The 23,214-nt window shown below is 48.8% G+C and overlaps 1 protein-coding gene across 2 annotated transcripts in view; it reads left to right on the forward strand.

Annotated features, from left to right (window-relative positions):
• Window positions 1–23,214, forward strand: part of CGN (cingulin) — a 50,616-nt gene that overhangs the window by 21,696 nt on the left and 5,706 nt on the right. For both annotated transcript variants that reach the window (XM_035097881.3, XM_035097882.3), the window contains exons 3-17: window positions 800–900; window positions 1,409–1,478; window positions 3,588–3,686; window positions 4,557–4,708; window positions 5,545–5,686; window positions 6,260–6,472; window positions 7,242–7,390; window positions 8,770–8,911; window positions 10,572–10,784; window positions 12,156–12,362; window positions 13,380–13,637; window positions 15,454–15,624; window positions 16,360–16,521; window positions 17,769–17,858; window positions 19,986–20,069. In XM_035097881.3, the coding sequence (XP_034953772.3) occupies window positions 800–900; window positions 1,409–1,478; window positions 3,588–3,686; window positions 4,557–4,708; window positions 5,545–5,686; window positions 6,260–6,472; window positions 7,242–7,390; window positions 8,770–8,911; window positions 10,572–10,784; window positions 12,156–12,362; window positions 13,380–13,637; window positions 15,454–15,624; window positions 16,360–16,521; window positions 17,769–17,858; window positions 19,986–20,069 (2,253 nt within the window). The remainder of the gene's footprint in view (window positions 1–799; window positions 901–1,408; window positions 1,479–3,587; window positions 3,687–4,556; window positions 4,709–5,544; window positions 5,687–6,259; window positions 6,473–7,241; window positions 7,391–8,769; window positions 8,912–10,571; window positions 10,785–12,155; window positions 12,363–13,379; window positions 13,638–15,453; window positions 15,625–16,359; window positions 16,522–17,768; window positions 17,859–19,985; window positions 20,070–23,214) is intronic.

Consider the following 23,214-nt stretch of genomic DNA (forward strand, 5'->3'; position numbering starts at 1 on the left):
GCACCACCACTTCAAATTGTGCTCAGAAATGTACTGGGAGCCAATGTAGGTCTTTCAGGAGCGGTGTTATGTGGTCTTGGCAGCCACTCCCAGTCACCAAGTCTGGCAGACACATTCTGGATTAGTTGTAGTTTCCGGGTCACCTCCAAAGGTAGCCCCACATAGAGCGCATTGCAGTAGTCCAAGCAGGAGATAACCAGAGCATGCACCACTCTGGCAACACAGTCTGCGGGCAGGTAGGGTCTCAGCTGGCATACCAGATGGAGCTGGTAGGCGGAATTGACCTGCACCTCCATGGAGAGCTGTGAGTCCAAATTGACTCCCAGGCTGCGCACCTGGTCCTTCGGGGGTACATCTACTCCATTCAGGACCAGGGAGTCCCCCACACCTGCCAGCCCCCTGTCCCCCAGAAACAGTACTTCTGTCTTGTCGACAACCTCTATCCATTAATCGCCGTCCACCCCCCAACCACCTCCAGACACTCACACAGGGCCTTCACCGTCATCCCTGCTTCCAATTTAAACGAGAGCTCTCACCTGCATATTGGTGAACACCTGTGTATAAGGTCCCAGGTTCAGTCTTTGGCGTCTCCTGGCAGCGTGAACAATATCCACTGCCTGAAACTCTTGGGAGCCGCTGCCCGTCATCGCTGATCCAGATGGACCAAGGCTGTTTCCTATGCCCCAGTCTAGCCCTGTATCGTCTACTCTGACTGGCAGCAGCCTTTTGAAAACACTGCTTCCCTCCTTCTCTCCCTCTCAAAAATGCTGGGGTTTGATCTTTGGGGTTTTTCTTCCAGCTGAAGTCCACCCCAGACCTCCTGAAGGACCAGCAAGAGGTATCTCAGCCCGGAAGCAGTGACCACACCAAGGAGCTCATCTACAGTATTCTGAAGGATGGGTAAGCGTTGGGGCGGGAGCAGAGGAGGGGCTGCGACCAATCGGATGTATGTGGGAAGTTCAAGGGGGAGGGGCATGGAGGCAACTGCGTCTGGTAGATTGCCCCTGAATCTGGAAGCTCCATTTAGTCACCATACCCATTCATCGGCCCGTTCTTCGCAAATGGGGGGGTTAATCCCTTAAAAAAACAGAAAGAACTACTATTATTGCTATTTTATTTTAAAAGAAATTTCACAGGAGCAAATTAAAATATAATACGATGCACAGATGACTTATTTGCATCTTGCCAGTGTGTGCCATATTATAACCCTTTCTAGGTCTGCTGTAATTTTAAAAAAAATGTTTGGATTACATTTTAGGAGCGTGCGCGCACACACACACACACACACAGGGCTCTGCTGGATCCTATTTGGAATAACAAGATCTGACATGCTGGCGATTTTCATTCTAAGCTGAGCTGGTTGGTTTTATTTTTGATTTTTTAAAAAACATGTTTTTGTCACTTTCAGAAACACAGAAAGCGACGCTGTGGTGAAGAGAAAGACCAACCTCGTCTTCGAGAAGGTCCAAGCGCTATCCGTAAGTACTTGGCGAAAAACACCATGTCACAGCTGTGAGACAAAATCATTTCCTACGTGGCGTGATTCCTGCCCTCTTTCTGGTTGATGCGTCCCAGTTCGGGGGTGGGGTGGGGTGGGGGGCAAGGACAGACCGCTGAACCCACATCCGTTCCGCCTGGATGCCAATATTCTCGGGCTTCTCTCCAAAACAATGAGGACTAAGAACTTGCCCTCGGATTCTCCAGAGCCCGAGATGGATACGGTTTGTTTGATTGTGGAGATTTATTTACTGTGTTCTTGGGAGACCATGCAAAGGAGGTCATGAAGGGGATTAAGGGAAAGGATAGGCCTGGGCGTGAGGCAGCCTGCCTTTTAAGAAAGGAATAGCTAAGCTCTGCTTTAATCCCAATGCACACTATACAAAGAACATAAGGAGAGCCCAGCTTGCTGGATCAGGCCAATGGCCCATCTAGCTAGCATCCTGTTCTCACAGTGGCCAGCCAGATACCTGTGGGAAACCCGAAAGCTGGATTTTCCCAGAGTTTCCATTTGGAACTGCCTTCCACCAAGCAAGAAACATCATCCCTTGAGACTAATATTGTCTGCTAAGCTCTGATGGGCAGCAACACTGCTAGGGTCTCAGGCTGAGAGAGCCTTTCTCTACTATCAGATGCTAGCTTTTTCTTCTAACTGGAGGCGCCAGGAATCGAACCTGGGGCCTGTGTGCAAACTATGAGCTCGATGCTAGTCCTCACTTCGTTCTGCAAAACCTCCCGGATTCAATCCCTAGTATCCCCAGCTAGACTAGGAATGTCCCCCCTGCCTGAATCCCTGCTGCCAGTCAGTGTTGGCAATGCTGAGCTAGATGGGCCCAGTGGCTTGTATTAAGTTAGCGTCCTCGCCTCTTTAAACCAGCCTTTTATTCGGAATTATGAGGGCTGGAACCCTACTTTCTTTTTAGAGTCAGGACCCGAACTCAGGACCCCAGTCCCCCCAGCCTCAATAAGACTTCATCTTGTGGGTTGTCTAAGGTATCCAGTGCTTTTTTTTTCCTGTGGGGTACGCATACCCTTAAACATTTTGCAAATCTAAGTTTGGCCTCATTGAGGGGCAGTATTTCAATACGAGTAGGAAAATGAGAGTATCCCTAGACATTTCTTTTATTAAAAAAGGCACTGGTTGTACCAGCCCTGGAACGACAATTGCTCTCTTTACTGGGAAGGTGATTATTATTATCATTATTATTTTAATGAACTTGCATGTATTTTCTCCACAAAGAAAGAGGATTGTCCTTCTGATATGGGGGGCAGCTTTCCCATTGCCCTATCAAACCAAAACCAGTCTCCCTTCTCCCCACTTTCCCCATGAGACCCCCGAAACGTGGAAAAGGGACAGATTAACTCTCACCTGCTCCGTGGGGCAAAGCGGTTTTTTTTTTTTTACAGTGAATATCTTGCAGAGGAAAACCCTGTGTCAGCTAGTGTTTGGGTGAAAGCATTTCAAAGCCCAGAACCTTTGATCTCTGCTCAGCTACAGATAGTGATGAATCCCTGCTATGCATCTTCAGGGGGGTCATGCTAGCACTTTTTCAAACCTCTTTCTTTTTTTCTTTTTGCAAACTTCAGGTTTTTGTTGTTCTTCTTTTTCTAAGAGCTCTCCCGGGGCAAATCTTGCTCTCTCTCTCTCTCTCTCTCTCTCTCTCTCTCTCTCTCTCTCTCTCTCTCTCTCTCTCCTGCCCTCCCTCCAGCCCCATTTCTTGACAGAGATCTCTTTCTCTCTCTATTGAAACTGACACCTCATGAGGACCGGCTGCTGGAGGGCGGAGGGAGGCCACAGACAGATGACTCTCCGGTTGAAGGGATGTGGAAAGGGCCTCGGGTGCAAGAAGGCTGCTTGCCCAAGCTTTACATTTCAAAGCGGAGAGCTTTGCGGGGTGGGGAGTCATTCTGCTACCTCGTTCTCGATCCCAGGGGGGATGGGGCAGATGTCCAGCTTATGGGGTTTTTGCAATGGTGCCGGTCTCTTCCCCCCCCCCCAGAATTCCAAGGTGCCGACCGTATCCCATTTCTCCAGCGTCTCCCCATCTGATGCCCTTTGCTTCCCCCTCCCCTCTTTCTTTTCTGGGAAGGCTGCCCCTGCGGCGCAGTCAACAGCCTCCCTCCCCCCGGCGGGCGAACTGACGCAGAAGGTGGAGGAGCTGCAGCGGAAGTTGGACGAGGAGACCAAGGTGTGTTGGCACCTCTTCCCCTTTTGTTGGAACAAGAGCCTCGCCTGTATTGTCTTTCCCCTGAGGACACAAGTCCTACTCAAAACAAACAAGAAACAGAACAAATGGGGCCATGCTCTCTTTCCTGAGTTGCAGGCAGGAGGTTCCAGGTTCAGTCTCCTGGAAAAGGGGCTGGGAGTGTCTCCTGTTCCCTGTTTAAAATCAGCCCTCGATTTTAGAACCATGAGGACTGGACTCTTGCTCTTATCTTTAGGGAGGGAGGAGCTGTATCCCCAGGGGCAGAGCATCTGCTTTGCATGTAGAACGTCCCAGGTGTTCTCAGGTAGCGCTAGGAATGTCCCCTGCTTCTCCCAGCCAGTGCCGGACAGCCCTGAGCTACATGGGCCAAGGGGCAGACCCAGTACAAGACAGCTTCTTCTGTTCCCATTTATCACAGCCGTCTCCTTAAAACCACAAGGACTAGAAACTTAAAACGTGGCCTGTAGATCGGTGGTAGAGCAAATGCTTGGCGTGCAGAAAGCCCCAGGTTCAATCCTCAACATCTCCAGCTAGGCCTGGGAGCGTCCCCTGCCTGAAACTCCAGAGAGCTGCTGCCAGTCAGTGTAGACCATACTGGGGTTAGGTGCCTGGGGTCTCTGCTATTTCCTTCTCTCCCCTCCCCACTGCTCCCCAGTCAGTGGGCCTGCGGCCTCCATATTTGTCATGCCTTCCCACCCAAGCTGTGGAAGCAGAGGCTTCTGGGTAATGTCAGAACATCTGGAAAAACCTGTAGATGGTTGCATTCTGGGCTTAGTTATTTTCTTTCTTTCTTTCTTTCTTTCTTTCTTTCTTTCTTTCTTTCTTTCTTTCTCTCTCCCCCCCCCAACGCAGCTTCGTCAGAGGTTGGAGCTGTTGCAAAACGGCCACAGGAATGGCACCCCCCACGACCTGGAGGTCCAGCTGGAGGAGTTGGAAGAGGAGTGCCACCGACTGCGGGTGGCCTTTGAGAAGAAAAGCCAGGAACTCCAGGGCAGCGTCCAAGAGTAAGTGCAAATCTGTTTATTTTTTTGGAGGGGAGCCTCCCGGAGTTAACTGCAAGCCCACCCTTGCCTTCAGATCTCAAGACCCCCAGGCCGCACCTGCTTCCTGCGCTCCTTCAGGTGGGGGTCTTGTCACCTGAAGGTCTCCATGCGACTTACAGCAAAAAAGGATATACCACACTGTACATAATACCCTTGCAGGAGGGGGGGAGAGGGAGGCAGGGCTGCTGTACAGAGGCAAAAGTTTGCACGTGTTGCCCCTCCCACTTTTGCCTCTGGCCCCGCCCACCACCACCAGGTGGCGCCCGGGAGTGAAAGAGGGATGGAGGATGGATTTGAGCCTTCAGCCGCAGCGTCCTGATCTGCCGTTTCTGGATCCAGAGGGCTAGGGGAGTGGGAACAGAGTTGGCTGTGGCCAAATCGCAGCTCTGCCACCGTCGCCGCCATGTGTCACTTGCGGTCTCGGTGACACTTATATTGCAGGCTCTATATAGCTCAAGGGGCAAATAAACTTTGTAGGCAAGGACACAGCAGAAGGACTTTGATTTAATCCTCTACTCCAGTGGTCCCCAACTCTACAAAAAGCATTATTCAGAGTAGTGGCTTGCACGTCCCACTAAGGAGGAGGATAATAGCAACACAATCAAGTTCAAAACTAGCAATGGATTGCGATCCGATGGAAACTGTTTGGCATAATTGATTCGACAAAATTGAACTTGATCAAGTAATAACCGGCTTTTCAAAGTCTGATAGTTATTGATGCCTCCAGCCCTACTCGGCACAGTTAAGATGAACTTCCCACCCCCCACCCCTTCTCTTTTCTCCTTCCGATTCTTAAGGCTGAAGGACGTGAAAGCAATCAAGGAAGAGACGGAAGCCAAGCTGGCCGACTTGGAAGACCAGCTGATGGAGATGCAGGACGAGCTGGACCGCTTCCGGGAGCCGATGGGAGATTCTCCAGACAGGGATGCTTTGCTGAAAGTAAGTGGCTCCCTGGAGCTTCTGCGTAGCCCCGCAATGTGCCAGTGTAATAGAATCACAGAGTTGTGGGGGTGTAAGGGACCCTTGGGCTCATCTAGTCTAACCCCCTGCAATGCAGGAATCACAGTTCAATAATCCCTGACAGGTGCCCCTCCTCCCAATTTTGGATTTAAAACTTCCAGCATAAGAGAGTTCACCACGTTCCGAGAGAGTCCATTCCATGATCAAACAGCTCTTTCTGCACAACGACAGCCTTACATTTTTGTGTGTATAGGAAGACATGCAAAACCATGTTTGTGATTAAGAGTGTTGGACAGGGGCCAGGTCCCTGCCATCAAACTTATAATCTTAAAACAACCACAACCACGACACACAAGGAAAAAGGGACACGGAGGGATGAGGAAAAACTCAAACTCTAAGTGCTGGCCCAATTCAGCGGCAGGGGGTGCTTGATGGAGCTGGACCTCCAGCAAAGCAGATGGAGGCAGCCTGAGGGAACAGCCGCCCCCAGGAGAGGATGGAGTGGAGAGGAGGCCTGCTGGGGTGAGAGCTAGCTCTGTCCTCTTTCCCCAGGAGCTGCTGGAGACCAGAGAGGAGCTGGAGGAGGTCCTGAGGGCACGGCAGAAGCTGGAGGACCACCTGCGCCAGCGGGAGAGGGAGCTGACGGCCCTGAAGGGGGCCCTGAAGGAAGAGGTGGCCAGTCACGACCGGGAGCTGGACCGGTTGCGGCAGGAGTACCAGCATGACATGGAGCAGCTCCGACGCAACATGGAGGACGTGTCGCAGGTGAGCCTGTTGGGCTTTACCAGCTCCAGTTTCTCTTTGTGAATGAGAAAGAAGCCCCTCGCACTTAGAAATCTAGCACTTAGAAATCTAGCACATCAGGAAGAAGCGGCCTGCCCTCTCCCTGACATGCTAGTTTTCTGTGTGCAGGGATATCGGGCAGGTTATGGGCCCTGACTCAGATCCATTTGGTTGGGGTTGGAGAGGCTGCTTCTGTGTTAGAAACACTTGGCACAGCGGATCCTGCCGACGACCATCCTTTATAACCCATGGACCATTGCGTTGATCCAGGCCACCATTTACAAACTTGACACCTTGTCCAGGGACCGGTCCTACCGTTAGGCATAGGGAGATGACAAAACATCCTTTATGCCCAAGAATCATTGCCCTGACCCTGTTCACCGCTTACAGATTTTATCTGGGGGCCGGTCCTGCCATTAGGCAGAATTAGACAGCAAGCATCTTATGTGCCCCAGAATCATCTTCCCAACACCATTCGCCACTTACAAAGAGGGCCAGTCCTACCATTTGGCAGAGGAACCGTAGGCCTCCCCCCACCCTCCCTGGGCATGTTTCCTGATCTCCAAGGGCTGCTTCTCCATCTGCTTGGAGTTCAGAGCTGTGCATAGCGCAAGCATGCGCCGTCCAAGCTGGCCTGCCACCTTCGGGTGTGCTAGACGACGCTGCCCCGTTGCCACAAGGTTCCAGCGCCAGCCCACCAATTTGGCACGTGGGGAAAATTGTAGCTTTGCCTCTCCTCATCTCTCGCCAGGATCAGGCCAGCCTGGAGTCGGAGAGGCAGAAGATCAACACCGTGGTGAGGAATCTGCAGAGGGAGCTGCAGGAGAGTGGCGAGGAGGCCTCCCACTGGAAGGAGATGTTCCAGAAGAACAAGGACGAGCTGCGAAGCACCAAGCAGGAGTGAGTCCCCCCCCCCCGATTCCTCCCCAAATCTTTACAAATTGAGCCAATTTATTTTTATGCTCAAGGCAGCATGTGGGTCGCTGGTGCGTCCTGCGTTTTTTTCTGTGCCTCAGTCCTTTTAGGCTTCTGTACTGAGGGGCAGCCTAGACAGCACTTTCCAAACTTTTGGGGGGCCCCCCACTGCCCCCTTGGCTTCATAAACTCATCCGCAATGCCCCTATCCTATTATATAAAAAAAGGATTATTCTGAATAGGACTTCCTGTGACCCACTAAGGAAGATAGTAACACAGGAACATTCAAAAGAATTAATGGGATACAAAATCCAATTAAAACGATTTAGTTTAATTCAACCAATCAGGTGAACTTGATCCAGGGGCCCCAGCTTTTCAAACTCACCCTCCTGCCGCCCCTTCCTTCTTAGCCCCCCTCTAGGTCAGTGGTTCTCAAACTTTTTCCTCTGGACCACACTTTCAGAACAAAAATTTGCTGGTGCCAAACTGATGTGTTTTTTTTTAATCGATAAGAAACACTTTGGAAAACAAAAAGAAACAACTCCTAGCAGTGCTTGATTTATGACATAGGACACAATGACTTTATAATATGCTCATGGGGCATGCACAAAGTATAAAGCAATGCAGCTATGTAAGAGCATGAATAATTCCCGAAATATAAACGAGCCTCTGACATATGTACCTGAAGTATGTATGCAAGCTCAGGGAGAGGTGAGAGCTTGCTTTGGCCGGTAATCTTATTTACACAAGGTCTTACTTGAGACAGAGAAACTCTCATCTCCTCATCAACACAAAGAAGCCTTTGTCTTTCCTGACCTTTTGTATTTGTCAGAGTTGAAAACAATATGTTGTGGAAAACTCTAGGAAAGGGGTGGCCAACTCCCAAGACACTGCGATCTACTCACAGAGTTAAAAACTGGCAGTGATCTACCCCTTTTGGGGGGTTCAGGTCAAAGTTGTTGAGCTTTTTTTTTCTTTAGGAAAGAAAGCCCTGCTTTTTGGGGTTCTGGTCAAAGTTCTTGGGCTTTTTTTAGGACTGAGGACGGCCCTGTTTTTGGGGGTGCAGGGCACACATGTTGAGCTTTTTCTAGGGGAGCAAAAGTTGTTGAGCTTCTGTGGGGGGAGCCAGTGATCTACCACAGATGTCCAGTGATTCACCGGTAGATCACGATCTACCTGTTGGGACGTGCCTGCTCTAGGAGAATAGCCAATGCTTTTGAATAACATCTGTCCTAGAAGCTTTTAGATGTTTCACTTATCTTGCCTTTAGTGTGTGGCCCACCCAGGAGGAAGGGCGGGTGTGAATTTAGCAAATCGCCATTAAATGCCTCCTGTTTCTGGCTCCTTCCTTTCACCACCTCCAGGCTGTTGCAGGTGAAGGTGGAACGCGAGGACTTCGAGGAGGAGCTGAAGGAGCTGAGGGAGCGTTTCGTGGCCGTGCGGCAGGAAGCGGATCAGGCCCGGAACGGCGCTGGGGATTCTGGAGAGGCCAGCGCCCTGAGGAAGGTACGCTTGGTTCACGGGGGTTTCTAGGGCAGACTCTGGCTTGCAGGAGTGTGGGTGGGCTTATGTGGAATGTTCAAAGGTTCTGGAACCTGGGTGGGGCCAGGGGCGGGGCCAGGGTGGACAGGAGGCGGGGCTAATCACAGAAGCTTTTTGTTTCACTCTAGCGCAGAGGTCAGCAAACTTTTTCAGCAGGGGGCCAGTCCACTGTCCCTCAGACCTTGTGGGGGGCCGGACTATATTTTGAAAAATATATGTATAAAAATGAACGAATTCCTATGTCCCAAATAAACCAGAGATGCATTTTAAATAAATGCCCACATTCCACTCATGTAAAAACACGTTGATTCCTAGACCATCCGCGGGCCAGATTGACAAGGCGATTGGGCTGCATCCGGCCCCTGGGCCTTAGTTTGCCTACCCATGCTCTAGCAGCCGGGAGAGGGTTCTGTGGGGAACTGAGTTTGGCTGGCAGGCCAGCCCATAAAAACTGGCTCACTAGTTTTCAGTAGACCTGTTTGTTATGAGGGTTGTGGCCTCCCTGCCAGGGATGGAACCTGAGAACTTCTGGGAACAGAGTGTGTGGTATCATTGCACTGAGCTAGGCCCCTTTCCTTAAATAAAGCGGCAAGATTCCAGTCCTCATGGTCTTGTGCTAATGGCTGATTTAAATAGGGACATAGGGATACTGAGTAGAAAGAATAAAGAATAAAATGCAAGCCTTTTCTATTATTGATCAATCAATTGATTTTATTGATTTGTTGACAAAGCACAGAGCACAAGCGTAAGAAAAAGAAGGAACGTGGAGAATAAAAAATGTAAAGCGTAACATATCACATCCTGGAGGGTCGAAAGTACAAAGACATAGCGCGGCTCCAAGGGGATAATCAAGTACTAACTCATGCAAAGGTTCCTTTTAGAAATAATAAAGATGTAGAAGAATAAAACTGTTATCCCCCTGTGAGTTCCGTCATTACTGAGAATAAAGGTTCTGTATATGAGCCAGATATTTGCATATGCTGTTGGAACTGAGCTTAGGATCCAACTCCTAGGAACTGAGGTCCCTTCACTCTCCCCCATAAAATATTTGAGAGGACCATTCCCCCACAAAGTTGATGGGCGTTCCCATTCAAATGGGGTGTGTGTGATTAATTATGCAAGGTGGGGCTCACCTCGGCCCCCCTAATATTTTATTCAAGTTGTCCCCCTTGGCACCGACGGTGTGCTTCAACATCTGTATAAGAAGTAAAATCATGCCATGCATTTGTTTTTTTAATAATTATTTTTATAAAAGATTTTCTTAGGTTACAAAGGTAATGCAATGTCTCATTTTTTTCATGCATCATTTTTACACATCAATTTTACTTGTTGAGACATTATGAGGAAGGGGGGGGGAAGAGGTAGGTGGGATGGGGAGTTGGGTGTGGATGCCATGCATTTGTGTATTGGGAAGTTTGATGTTTTATTATGTTTTTGTATGTGTTGGAAGCCACCCAGAGTGACTGGGTATAAATAATAAAAGTGTTATCACACCAATCTCTTGTAGCTCGAGAACTCTTTTCTTCCACGGTGGATTCCTGCTCTGCTTGCACCAGGCTCTGTGGATTTGTTTGTGTGTGTTCGCGTGGCTTTCTAATTCTCTCCTTTTTCCTCGTCCCTGCAGGAGCTGCGTGAGGTCCGGGATCAGCTGAGGGACTTGACGTTGTCCAAGCAGACCCAGGACGACCTCCTCCGCCAGCGGGAGAGGGAGCTGCTGGCATTGAAAGAGGCTCTGGAGGACGAAGTGGGTGGCCACGACCAGGAAGTGACTGAGCTGAAGCAGCAGTTCCAGCAGAACGTCCAGCAGCTACGGAAGGATTATGAAGAGGCCTTCAAGGCAAGGATCTCTGGTGTTTTTTTGCCAGTGTGTGTGTGTGTGTGTGTGTCTTGGCAATCAGCTCCCTGCCCAGAGTTCCCACGGTGATGTCATGTGATTGACATGCGTCTGGCCCCACCCCCTGTTAAAGTTGGCCCTTAGGCATGGGGTGGAGCATCCATCCTGCCCATCTGGGCCCAGCTCCCCTCACCCGTCACATGATAAGAACATCTAAATTTGTGGGCGGTCCAAAGCGGTATAGTCCTTTCTGCCACGTGGGGGCTGTACCACCTCTGTTCTGCTGCGTGCGTGGTAGAACATTCCACACAGAGGGAGAGAGAGCTTGGCTACTTGCCTTTTCTCGCAGCTTTCGGGGGAAAACCTGCCCCTCATGATGTCCCATCTCTCTTCCTGCCCCCTCGCCCGACTTCCTCATCTCATCTCATCTCGTCCAGAGTCCTTTTCCCACAGTGGACAAATACCCTGGTCCTGCTGTTAATCACAGGGAGGCAAATCTCTTGCCTGGTTTTTAGGTTAGATAAGATAAGATATCTTTATTGTCATTGTCCCCTTGCTGGAACAACGAAATTACTCGGTTGCTACATCCACTCAGATAAAGCATTCCGCATAATCCAAAAGTACAAAACCTAATTAAAAACAGTAAATAAAATACAAAATAACAAGTAAAATAAGATGACTTCAAAGTTAGCTCTGCCACCATGAGAACTAGCACATTGGAAGCATTTTATTTATTTATTTTTAAAAAGAGTTAGGCATGAAAGCTTATTGGAAATGATATATAATGAATTGAAAAGGATGTTCAAAATAACTTTTGTTAAAAACAACAACCCAGAAGCTTTTCTTTTGGGAATCATAGGGACAAAACTACCTAAATTGTATAGAAATTTATTTATGTATGCTACTACAGCAGCAAGAATGTTACTCGCCCCAAAATGGAAAGAAGCAGAAGTCCCAGCAAAGGAAGAATGGATACAAAAACTTATGGAATATGCAGAAATAGTAAAACTTACCGGAAGAATAAGAAATCAATGTAACAAACTCTTTATTAAAAAATGGAAATGGTTTATTGAATAGCTACAGATAAAAAGGAAGCAGATAAAAACACTAGCAGGATTATTGTGATAACCTGCAGTTTTGTAAGAGTATATATTTACAGTAGATAATTAAATGAGTAAATTAACTGAATTTGGATATGCAGAAGATATGAAAAAATAAATTTAAGGATCTGCAGAAAGAGGGGGAAAGAAGTCGAATTTTGACATGTTAAACGGATTGTAAAATTAATGCAATGTATAAGTAAAAAACTTAAATGCCTAACTCTTTTTTTTTAAAAAAAAATTAACCTGTTTGTCTCTTTCCCACCACCATCAGGTAAAGTCCTCATTGGAAGGTGAGAAGGAGGCAGCCGAGCAGATGAAGAAGGCCGTGGAGTCCACCCTGAGGGAGACACAGGAGGAGAACGACGACCTCCGGCGGAAGATTCTTGGCCTCGAGACGCAGCTCAAGGAGTACAGGCACTTTGCAGACAACTGGCAGGGGACAGAGGCCAGGCTGAAGGAGAAGATTGCAAAACTGGAGGTACTTTTTTTGGGGGGGGGGAGATATCGAGGGAGAGGTTGGGGGCAGTTTCTCGCAAGCCTTTTTATTTTCACACCGTGGCAGTGAACTCTATCCCAACCCAGACTAAAACTCTGAGAACCTCCGGGTATAGGGCGGTATATAAATTCAATAAATAAAAATAATATGGGGATTGAACTTTCAACCTTGACATTATCAGCACCATGCTCTAACTCAGGCATAGGCAAACTAAGGCCCGGGGGCCGAATCCGACCCAATCTGGCCCGCAGACGGTCCGGGAATCAGCGTGTTTTTACATGAGTAGAATGTGTCCTTTTATTTAAAATGCATCTCTGGGTTATTTGTGGGGCCTGCCTGGTGTTTTTACATGAGTAGAATGTGTCCTTTTATTTAAAATGCATCTCTGGGTTATTTGTGGGACATAGGAATTCATTCATTTCTCCCCCCCCCCAATATAGTCCGCCCACAAGGTCTGGCAGACAGTGGATCAGCCCACTGCTAAAAAGTTTGCTGACCCCTGCCTAACCAACTGACCTATCCAGGATGACTATTACAGTGGTACCTTGGTTGTCAAATTTAATCCGTTCCAGGAGTCTGTTCGACTCCGGAACTATTCGAAAACCAAGCCGCGGCTTCTGATTGGCTGCAGGAGCTTCCTGCACTCAATTGGAAGCCGCACCAGACGTTTGGCTTCTGAAAAACATTCGCAAACCGGAATACTCACTTCCGGGTTTGCAGTGTTGGGGAGCCGATTTGTTCGGGAGCCAAGCCGTTCGACAACCAAGGCACCAGGCTTTCTCAACTTTGGGTTCTCAGATGCTGTCGGACTACAATTCCCATCATCCATAGCCAGTAGGGGCAGCGATCAAGGATGATGGGAGTGGTAGTCCAACAACATCCTTAAGTAATAGGGACTTGAAGGAGCAGCCGCAGATCTCTTGCGCTATGTACTACTGCTGTCTCCCTTTTTTGACGTGAACTCTTGCACTGTTGTCCTCCACCCCCACCCCTTCCCAGTCCGACCGCAAACAGATGGAGGAGTCTCTGGGGGACGCCACGGACCAGGAACAGGAGCTGCTTCTGGTGAAGCGGTCTCTGGAGAGCCGCCTGGAAGACGCCCAGAGGAGCCTCAACCGCCTCTCTCGGGAGCACCAGGACCTGAGCGCCACCCTCCATGAGGAGCTGGCGCAGAAGGAGCAGCTCAAGCGGGCCAAGAGCGAGCTGGAGGAGGAGAAGCGCCTGCTGGACAAGAGCATCGGGAAGCTGACGAAGGAGGTGGGGCCCCCCAGGCGGGCTGGCCGCTGCTGATTAATCAGCAAGCGTCTATAACAATTATTCATGGCATGGAGAGATTGGTAGAGCGGAGGTTTTCTCCCTCCTAACACTAGAGCTCAGAGAGGCATTCAGGGAAGCTGAATGTTGGAAGATTCAGGACAGAAGAAAGGAAGGACGACTTCACGCAGCTTGTAGTTAATCTGATGGCCACTAACCTAGATGGCTTTAAAAGAGGATGAGAGACATCCATGGAGCAGGAGAGGGCTATCCATGGCTCCTGGCCACAGTGGCTTTGCTCTGCCTCCACGGATGGAAGCAGCAATGCTTGTGAATCCCAGTTGCTGGAAACTGCAGGAGGGGAGCGTTGCTTCCATGCTCAAATCCCTCTTGTGGGTTTTCCTTGGGGGCACCTGGTTGGCTACTGTGAGAACAGGAGGCTGGACCAGATGGGCCATTGGCTCTTCTTAAGTTCTGCTGCCCTTTTCTTTTATTTTCGTAGAGGACCTGCTGGAAGCTGCCGAATTCTCAATCTCAGACCATTAGCCCACCTAGTTAAATGTTTTCAGCACTGGCTGGCAGCAGATCTCCAGGGTTGCAGGCAGGGCACGTTCCCATCCCTGCACGGAGATTGTGCCTGGGCCCTTCTGTGTGCAAAGCAGATACTCTACCACGGAGTTAGGGTCCCTAGGGTACCAGGCCTCATGGTCAGGTGTAGAAAAGGCTGGTTTAAAGAGTAAGCCCTGTTCTCTTTGAAATTATCCTTTGAAGGCCCCATTGAAGCAAATGGCAGTTGCTCATGAGCACCAACTGGCTAGCGGCCATGACCTCACCAACCAACTGTCATGCTTTTGATTTGCCCCCTGTCCTTTTTGAGAAGGCTCTGTGCTCAGATTACTTCTGAGTGGGTTGTACCCCAGTGGGGTTAAAGCTGCCTCCCTTCCTGGTGTCCTTGATTTGATCACTTTTATATTTTTAAACATGGAATACTTGGGACTCCTAGCAATGCCCTCACCTGGGCGCTGGCTTGCTCAGCTTTGGCAGGCCTGCAAAACCAATTTCCTCGGCGTGCCTCTGCCTTCCCTTGCCTTGCCTCGCATTAGGGCTCTACGTGGACTGAATTCAGCTCCATCTAAGGGTCCTGTAGAGGGGGACTGCTCTCTGCTGCAAAGTTGGCCGCTGCACCTCTGCAGCACTGCGGAGGGAGGTGGCGTTTGCTCCCAGCCGGCCATGAGAAGACAGCCAGATCATTAGGTAGCAGGCCCTTGCTGCCAGCTCCCATTTTCTGCTGAGGTTTAAGGAGCTGACACGGGTGATCTGGCGGGGCTTTTAACAGAGCAGCAGGATTGTGACAGGCCCCGCAAGGGTGGAGGGAGATGAGGCGATGACAGGAGCGGCCAGCAGATGATGCCTTGGACTTCATTGGTCCTGAGAGGGAGAGACACAGCATCTTGGGCAGGCTGTGCAGAGATGCCCAAAGACCCTGTATTTCGTGTGTGTCTTGGAAAGAAATTAGCTGTGTGTGTGTTAGAGAGGACCTTGGATGCCCTACCATTGAACTGTGGCTCTCCCACAGCTGTATATATACATATATTGAAAATCCAAAATACCGAGGTTCCTCATCCCTGCTCTAGTTTTATGAAATAGGAGACAATTGGGGGAGCCAGCCATCCTCCCTCTTCTTGGAGACGGGGGGAAATTGGGAAGGGAGTTAACCATCTTCCTGGACCTTGGAAGCAGGAGGGTGACTTAACGGGTCTCGATTAAAACATCCTCCTTGAAGTTTAACCTGGAGTCCCCCTCCTCTCCTCTTCTCCAGCTAGATCAGATGGCTCAAGAATCCCACAGCGCCCTGTCCAAGCTGCAGACTCAGCTGGAGGAATACAAGGAGAAGTCCCGCAAGGAGATAACGGACTCCCAGAAGCAGGCCAAAGACAGGAACACCGAGGTGGAGAAGATGCAGTACAACCTGGGGCGGTTGCAGGACGAGGTAGGATGGGGAGGGGAGGGAAGAGGGCCCTGCTCCCCTTTTCTCTGCTTTCAAAATCAGAGGCGAACACAACGCAAGGAAGGGGCTATGGAATGAGCAGGGGGCTGCGAGACCCCAGAGGTCGCAGTGGACACTGGGCTAGGTGGGGCCAGTCGTCTGAGCCAGGTGAGCTGTCCCTGTCTGTCTGCTTCCTCCTCTTTGGTCTCCATGAGACTCAGCAGGAAGGACAAGGATGGGGAGGAACTAGAGTTAGCTGGCTCCGCCTTTCATTGCGCTGGCTCCGCCTACTCTTTGGTCCCCGCGCCTTCTGCACCACCTTTCCCAGTGGGCATTGGATGGGCCTCTTGGCCTGATCCAGCATCCTTCTTCACTCCCAATAGAACCTCCCTGTGCAGGAGCAGTCTCTCTGATGTTAGGGTAACGCATCGACAGAGGAAGGCTGCCTCTTTCTTTCCCGCCTTGTGAGCTTCTGCCAAAGCATTTCCGAGGCTGCCTCCGGCAGAGTCGGTGTGGCCATAGGGCAAATGTGGATTTCAGCTCCCAGCAGCCCCAGCCGGCAGCCGAGGATGATGGGAGATGGTAGTCCAGCAACACCCAAGGGTTATCCAAGGGGGGTTCCCGCAAGGGGAAAAGTGCCTGGTTAGAGGCAGGGCCTGGGTTCGAATCTCTGATTCCTCCAGAAAGGCAGGCTGGTCTACTCCCTTGCAAACCCACTTCTGTTTCCCTCCCTTCCAGGTGATGCGTCTCAAGCAGGCCCTGCAGGACGCCCAGGCTGAGCGTGAGAACGCCGTCCTGGACAAGGAACTGCTGGCCCAGCGCCTCCACAACTTGGAGCAGGAGATGGAGTCCAAGCGGAGGTCGCAAGACGATCGATCCCGGCAAGTCAAGGCCCTGGAGGTTCGCATTTCCTCCCTCCCCTGCCTTCCTACCGGGTATTTCCTGAACTGAGAATCCCAGCAGACCTCCAGACCCGTGGCTCCAGCACACGTTTAAAGTGATGCAATGCCTCTTCACAAACAGCCTTTGGCTTCCCCCAAAGGATTCTGGGAGCTGTGGTTTGGCAAGGGTCCTGAGAATTGCTAGGAGACTCCCCCTGCCCCCATTTGGCTCCCAGGGGGGCTTAAGAATCGCTTCTCCTTCACAGAGAACTGTGGGAATTGTAGATGGGACAAACTGATCTGCAAACGAGGGCGGGTTCCTCTCCTTGTCAAATTCTGGCCTGGGTCCCCCATGCATGCAACGCCTCCTAGCCAACAGCAGGAGGCAGCAGCGCTGCTTTTCAAAAAGTCCAGATTTTTTACCTGTATAGCGGTTTGGTTCATCTGTCTCTGCTACAAAAACCCCACTCCCAGTTCAGAGCAGTTTTGGTAAAACCTGATAATTTTTGCATGTGCTTAAAAATAGCAACACTGCACAGATGTGTTTTCCAGCTCCTCCTGCTGCAACACCTTTGCAAACGTATTTCCCAAGTTTAAACATGCAGAAATTAAACCAAGCGGTCTGATGGTTTGGGTTTTTTCCTCGCCAGAATTTTATTTGTGTTTTTGGCCTGCGTTTTCCTCCAGGGAGCTCAAGGTGGCTTGTAGAATTCTTCCCTCTGCTGATGTTATCTTTCCCAGCAGGCCTGCGAGGTAGGCCAGGCGGAGAGACTGTCGGTTGGCCCAAGATCACCCAGTGAGAGCTTTTTGGCCAAGTGAGGATTTGAACCCTGCTCTCCCAGTTTGTAGTACCACACTCTTGCCACTGCACCCCACTGGCTAGAGGTGGTTAGGGTTGTAAGACTATGACCTGGGAGACCAGGAAGCTCATTGGGCCACTCACTGTCCCTAAGCCCTTCCTCTCATGGTGGTTGTGAGGATGAAATGGGGAGGGGGAGAAAATGCAGGCCCCCTTGAGCTCCTTGGAGGAAAAGTTGGTATATAAATGAAACATTGTTAAACACATACTCTATTTTCTTCTGCTCAGGGTTGCGTCCCCCCCCCCCGCAAATAACAATTTGTTGTGCCCCTTTTCCACACAGTTCCAGAGCTTCTGTGACATTTTTGAAGGCAGCCTTTATGTTCTTGTTATTGCCTGAATGATACCTGCACTCATGAGCGGGATAGGAGATAACATTTGATTAAACGCGTAAAATGGCTTTTCAGGACAAATCGAAACGTCTCGAAGTGGAGCTGGATGAGGAAAGGAACACGGTGGAGCTCTTGACGGAGAGGATCAACCGCACGAGAGACCAGGTAGGGGAGATGACGCTCTGTTGGCATCTTGGCTGCTTGCAAAACGCAGGCTGCGTCTTAAGCAGCATTGTGCCACTTTAAACCCCAAGGAATTCTGGGAAGTGTAGTTTGTTGAGGGTGCTGAGAGTTGTTAGAATATACCCTCATGGAACGACAGTTCCCAGAGTTCCCTGCAAAGAGGGCTCTGAGAATTGCAACCCTGTGAAAGGAATTCAGGGTCTCTCGGCAACTCTAGGCAGCACAGACTACAACTCCCAGAATTCTGTGGGAGGCCCGCTCCTGTCCATTGTCAAGCTGCCCTTAGGGTGGCCGCAATCACACATCCATTTAAATAGCTTTTATTATACCACCTTAAATAGCCACAGCTCCCCACCCCAAGAACCCTGGGAACTGTAGTTTGCTACAAGCGCTGAACGTTGTTAGGAAACCCCCTGTTCCTTGGCGCATCAATGCAATAAATAAATAAGTATTCAACAACTTTGAAAATAAAATAGTTGGATTGTATCCATGCTAACCCTACTCATAGCAGAGCCATTGGGGATAATGGGCGTGGCTGACTCAGGTTCATTAATTTCAAGGAGAATTTAGCTGGATTGGGTAGATTAATAGCTGGTTCTCCTATCACTGCAATATAGGTTTTACATGCTGTTGGCTTGCTTCTGATCTGCACCCAGGAAGCGCCTTCAATCACAAAGCAGCCTGGTCAGCTGGGCCAAACGAGAACCACAAATCCTTCTTTTTGTAGAATTTTCAGGTGTGGTTGGCAAAGGGTGCCACAGGGTTCTATGTGCCTGTATTTTAAGGACTGACCTTCGCTCAACCACAAAAAAACCATGCCAGCGCCTATTTTTAGCTCCTCTTGCAGCACAATGGTGTCATCTTCCTAGGAAGGAGGCCTCCTGCCGTTTTTAAAAATACAGTAATGCTGTTTCACATGCACGTCATTCCCCTAATTGTTACAACAGCCCTATAAGGTAGGCTGATAACATTTTTAAAAATGGGGAAGGGAAAGTAAATGGGAGCATACAAAGAATCCAGAAAAAAGAACCTCACTTAAAAACATTTTTTATAAATTAGACTTGTATTTTCTGCAATTGTAATTTGACTGCACTATAGGAAAATCTTAATTTAAAAATCTTTTAAAAAGCAATTCTTTTTATTTAATATGAACATTTAAAAGCTGTTCATTCAGAGAGAGCTCTCTAAGCAGTGTGCAAATAAAATGGTTGATGGAATGAAACTAAAATCCACTTAATTAAGTAAATGTTGGTGCCATTAAAACCACAACTAAAACCAGGAGAACCATAAAAACGAATCAAGATAAACTAAATTATGGGTCAGGGTAGAACTTTTATCAGGCCCAGCCAATGAAGCTGAAAGTTGGAAGTTTCCAGACATATAGAAGGAATGACTTCATCATTAATAATAATAATAATAATAATAATAATAATAATAATAATTAATAATAATAAAATAAAAATATGCCACCCATCTAACTGGGTTGCCCCGGACACTCTGGGTGGCTCCCAACAAAATATTCACACAAGGCGTAGATTAACTGTGGAACTACCTGCCACAAGAGGCACTGATGGCCACCAACTTAAAGGGCTTTAATAGAGGATAAGGTAAATTAATGGAGGATATCCGTGGCTACTAGCCGTGACGGCTATAGTTTCCCTCCACTGACCTTGGGCAGCTTGCCTCTGAATAACACCAGGTGCTGGGAATCGCTAGCAGGGAGAGTCCTGCTGCACTTGAGCTCTGCTTGCGGGGAGTTTCCCGTTGGGGCATTTGGGAGAACAGGGTCCTGGGCTAGATGGGAAACCCCCACCTTGGCTTGATCCAGTAGCAGGGCTCTTCTGACTTCATTGTGGAACCTCCAGGGCTGGAGGCAGTCTATCTACATTATGCTGGACTGGGGAGGCCTTGATATCCTTGCGACCTGCCCATGGTATCCCAGAGGAGAGGGATATTTCCCTCTCTGCCCCTCTCCTCATGGCATCCAGTTCCTCTGGTGGCTGGACTGAGGTGGGCACAGCTGGTTGCAGACTGCATCCATGCACTGGGTTGGGATAGTCTGGCGCAGCCAGGGCTGACACCCCGTCTCCTTTCTCTGTCTCCCTCCAGATTGACCAGCTTCGGGCCGAGCTCCTTCAAGAGCGCTCTGTGCGGCAGGACCTGGAGTGCGATAAGATCTCGCTGGAAAGACAGGTAAGGCTGCGGCTGGCGTGTTCGGTCAAGTCTGGATCTTCTCTTTGCCGACTCAGCAATTGGAAGCTGTTGGGATCCTCCTCCCGCTTTCCTCCTGCTGCTGCCACCGCATATGATTTTAAAGTTACACAGATAACTGGCTGATTCTGCTCCCCCACCACTGAAAGCATGGAGAGTCTGCAACTTCCTGAAGGAGTCCGTTCCACTGCCAAACAGCTCTTACTGCCAGGAAGCTCTTCCTGATGTTTAGATGGAATCTCCGTTCTTGTAACTTTATGCAATTAGTTCGGGTCCTACTCTCCAGAGCAGGAGAAAACAACCTTGCTCAATCTTGCCAATACATTTTTATTTATTTTACAGTAATTCTTTTCAATACATTTCAATACAATCTCTCCTCATATATAATACTTTTTGGCTTTTTAGGGCCATGACTTCCTTCAAACCTTCCTTATGATTTTCTATTTTTCAATTCAAATTTCTGCATTTTCACTACTTAACCATTGCTTTTTTTTACCATAGCATCCAAAATAGATCATTAAAATTTCATTTCTACAATGATTTTTATATCTATACTTACAAAGCTTCTTGCAATCCTATCAGCGTATTTAATTGACTACAACTGTCTTTCAAATAATTTACAAATTTAATCCAGTCTTTGATGAACTTCTGGTCCTGCTGTTCTCGGATTCTTCCTGCATGCTCCTCGGCAATTCCTCTTGTTTCCAGTTCTGTGCTAATAAAATTCTTGCCGCAAGCTTGCTCCATCTTCCATGCAGTAGCCCTTTAGATACAGTATTTGAAGATGGCTCTCCTATCTCCTCTCAGTCTCCTCTTTTCCAGGCTTAAACATACCCAGCTCCTTCAACCGTTCCTCATAAGGCTTGGTTTCCAGACCCTTGATCATCTCAGTTGCCCTCCTCTGCACACCTTCCAGCTTGTCAACATCTTTCTTAAGTTGTGGTGCCCAGAACTGGACACAGTATTCCAGGTGGGGTCTGTCCTAGGCAGAATAGAGTGGTACTATTACATCCCTTGATCTGGACACTAGACTTCTGTTCATGCAACCTAGAATAGTGTTAGCTTTTTTTGCTGCTGCATGACAAGGTGACTCATGTTAAGCTTGTGGTCCACTAAGACCCCCAGAAGCTTATAATGGTGGTGACTTGGGGCTAGTTTATTTATTGATTTTGATCTTCAAGTCTTTTTATCCAGCCCATGTCTCACCCTAAGACGATATTCCGGCTATTGTTGTTTCTCTTTCTAATCCTTCTGAGTCCAAGTTCACACCAGAAATAGAGAGAGCTTTGCCTCCCCCTTCAAATAATTTTGGCAGCGCCAGATGGTGGAAGAGAGATAAAATACCAACTAAATTGGAATGGCAGGCAAAGTTATTTGAATATGTAGAATTGACAAAGATGACAGGGGAAATTAGGAATCAAACAAACCAAGAGTTTAACAAAGAACGGGATTTGTTCAAATTATATTGAAAAGAACCTTGTTCTCAGATAAAATCTTTGACATGTTTTGAATAACCTCTGCAGCGATATAGTCTACCATGAATATAAACAATTAACGATAAGTTTTAAAATATGCAAATATGCAGTCAACAAGGTAATGATGGAGCCCTATTGAGGATGAGGGAAGTCACAATTTATGAAGGAATTTTATTTTCTGTGTAAAAAAAATCTTTGTATGTGAGGTGACTTCTTTTTCTTTTCTTTTGTTCTTTTGTGGTAGAGGGATTTAATACTTAAAATAAAGATTAGAATTCAAAAATAAAATAAAATTGGCAGCTGTGGTTTGCTGGGGTTCTGAGAGCTCCTCAGAGACCCCTCTCTCCCTATTCCCCCTCACAGAGCTGAAATTCCCAGAGTGGTTTAAGATTGCCCCCCAACTGGCATTCGGACAGTGGAAGGGGGTTTCGGCTGTGTTTGAAGTAGTGGTTGTTTGGAAGCGTGTTTGGACTGGGAAACTTCCCCAGCGGCCTCTTTCTCCACCAGATCTGCCTTTTGCGTCTGCAAGAGGCCCTTCCTGTCTGGGCTTGTAGCGGTGGGGGGGGGGTGTAGGATGGGACAGGTTATGTAATTTGCACCATTTCAAAATCCACACACCCCCCCTGATTCATTTCAATAAACGAGCTGTTGTTGCCGTGCAATTAACAAGGGCGAAAACAACCCCGGCGACATTCTGCTTGGATGCCAGCCACATGCGGCTTGGAGCGTTCCCCGTAGAGACCTTCATTACCATAGAATTGCAGAGCTGGAAGGGACCCCACAAGGTCATCCAGTCGAACCCCCTGCAATTGTCCTTTGCACACAGATTTCCTCTTGTATTATCACCCTCTCCCAGGCCCCCAGGTTCACGAGAAGCTGAGCTACGTCTTGCCTCTCTGTGTGGGTGAAGCCTGCTTCTTTCACAATAGGGATGGGGCTAGAACATCTGCAGTCCTCTGGGCGCTGCCGGACTACAACTCCCAGCAACCCCTTTGCCATTGGCCCCAGTGGCTGCTGGGAGGTGGAGCCCTGGAGAGCCACAGATTTTAGACTGGCCTACGTGCCATACATTTAGAGCACATTATTTCCACCCAGAGAATCCTGGGAACTTGCAAAGCTACAGTTCCCAGCACCCTTAAAACTATAGTTCCCAACATTCCTTTTTGCAGGTGAGGGGAATGGAAGCTTTCTTACAGTGCTGAAAACCAGCAGTTGTGGGATGACTCTTGTTTGTTTGTTTGTTTTTAAAGCAACAGAGCAGAAGCTTTGTGGCATAAACTTCCACTCGGCTCTGGGTTGTATGGGAAGAGGCCTGCAGCCGTAGGATTTTATAGCGTTAGTCAGGAGGAGGCCCATTGACATTAATAGACATGAGTCACTGGACCCATTAGTTTCAAATGGGTCTACTCTTGTGTATGACTAATATTGCCTGCAGAATCATAGAATTGTGCAGCTTGAAGGAACCTCGAGAGCCATCTAGTCCAATCCAGGAATCGCAGCCTCCATGCAAAGAGTTTTGTTTTTAAGCTGGTGCATTTGAGCCAGTGTATGAAAAAATTGCAAGGGGTGCAGTTGGGTGCCTCCGATCCCTTTCCTTCCCAGGAATGTTACTGGATTTTTAAATTGCATTTATTAAACCAGCCCCTCTCGCA

Source organism: Zootoca vivipara, chromosome 16, assembly GCF_965207765.1.
Source record: "Zootoca vivipara chromosome 16, rZooViv2.hap1.1, whole genome shotgun sequence".
Taxonomy (NCBI): domain Eukaryota; kingdom Metazoa; phylum Chordata; class Lepidosauria; order Squamata; family Lacertidae; genus Zootoca; species Zootoca vivipara.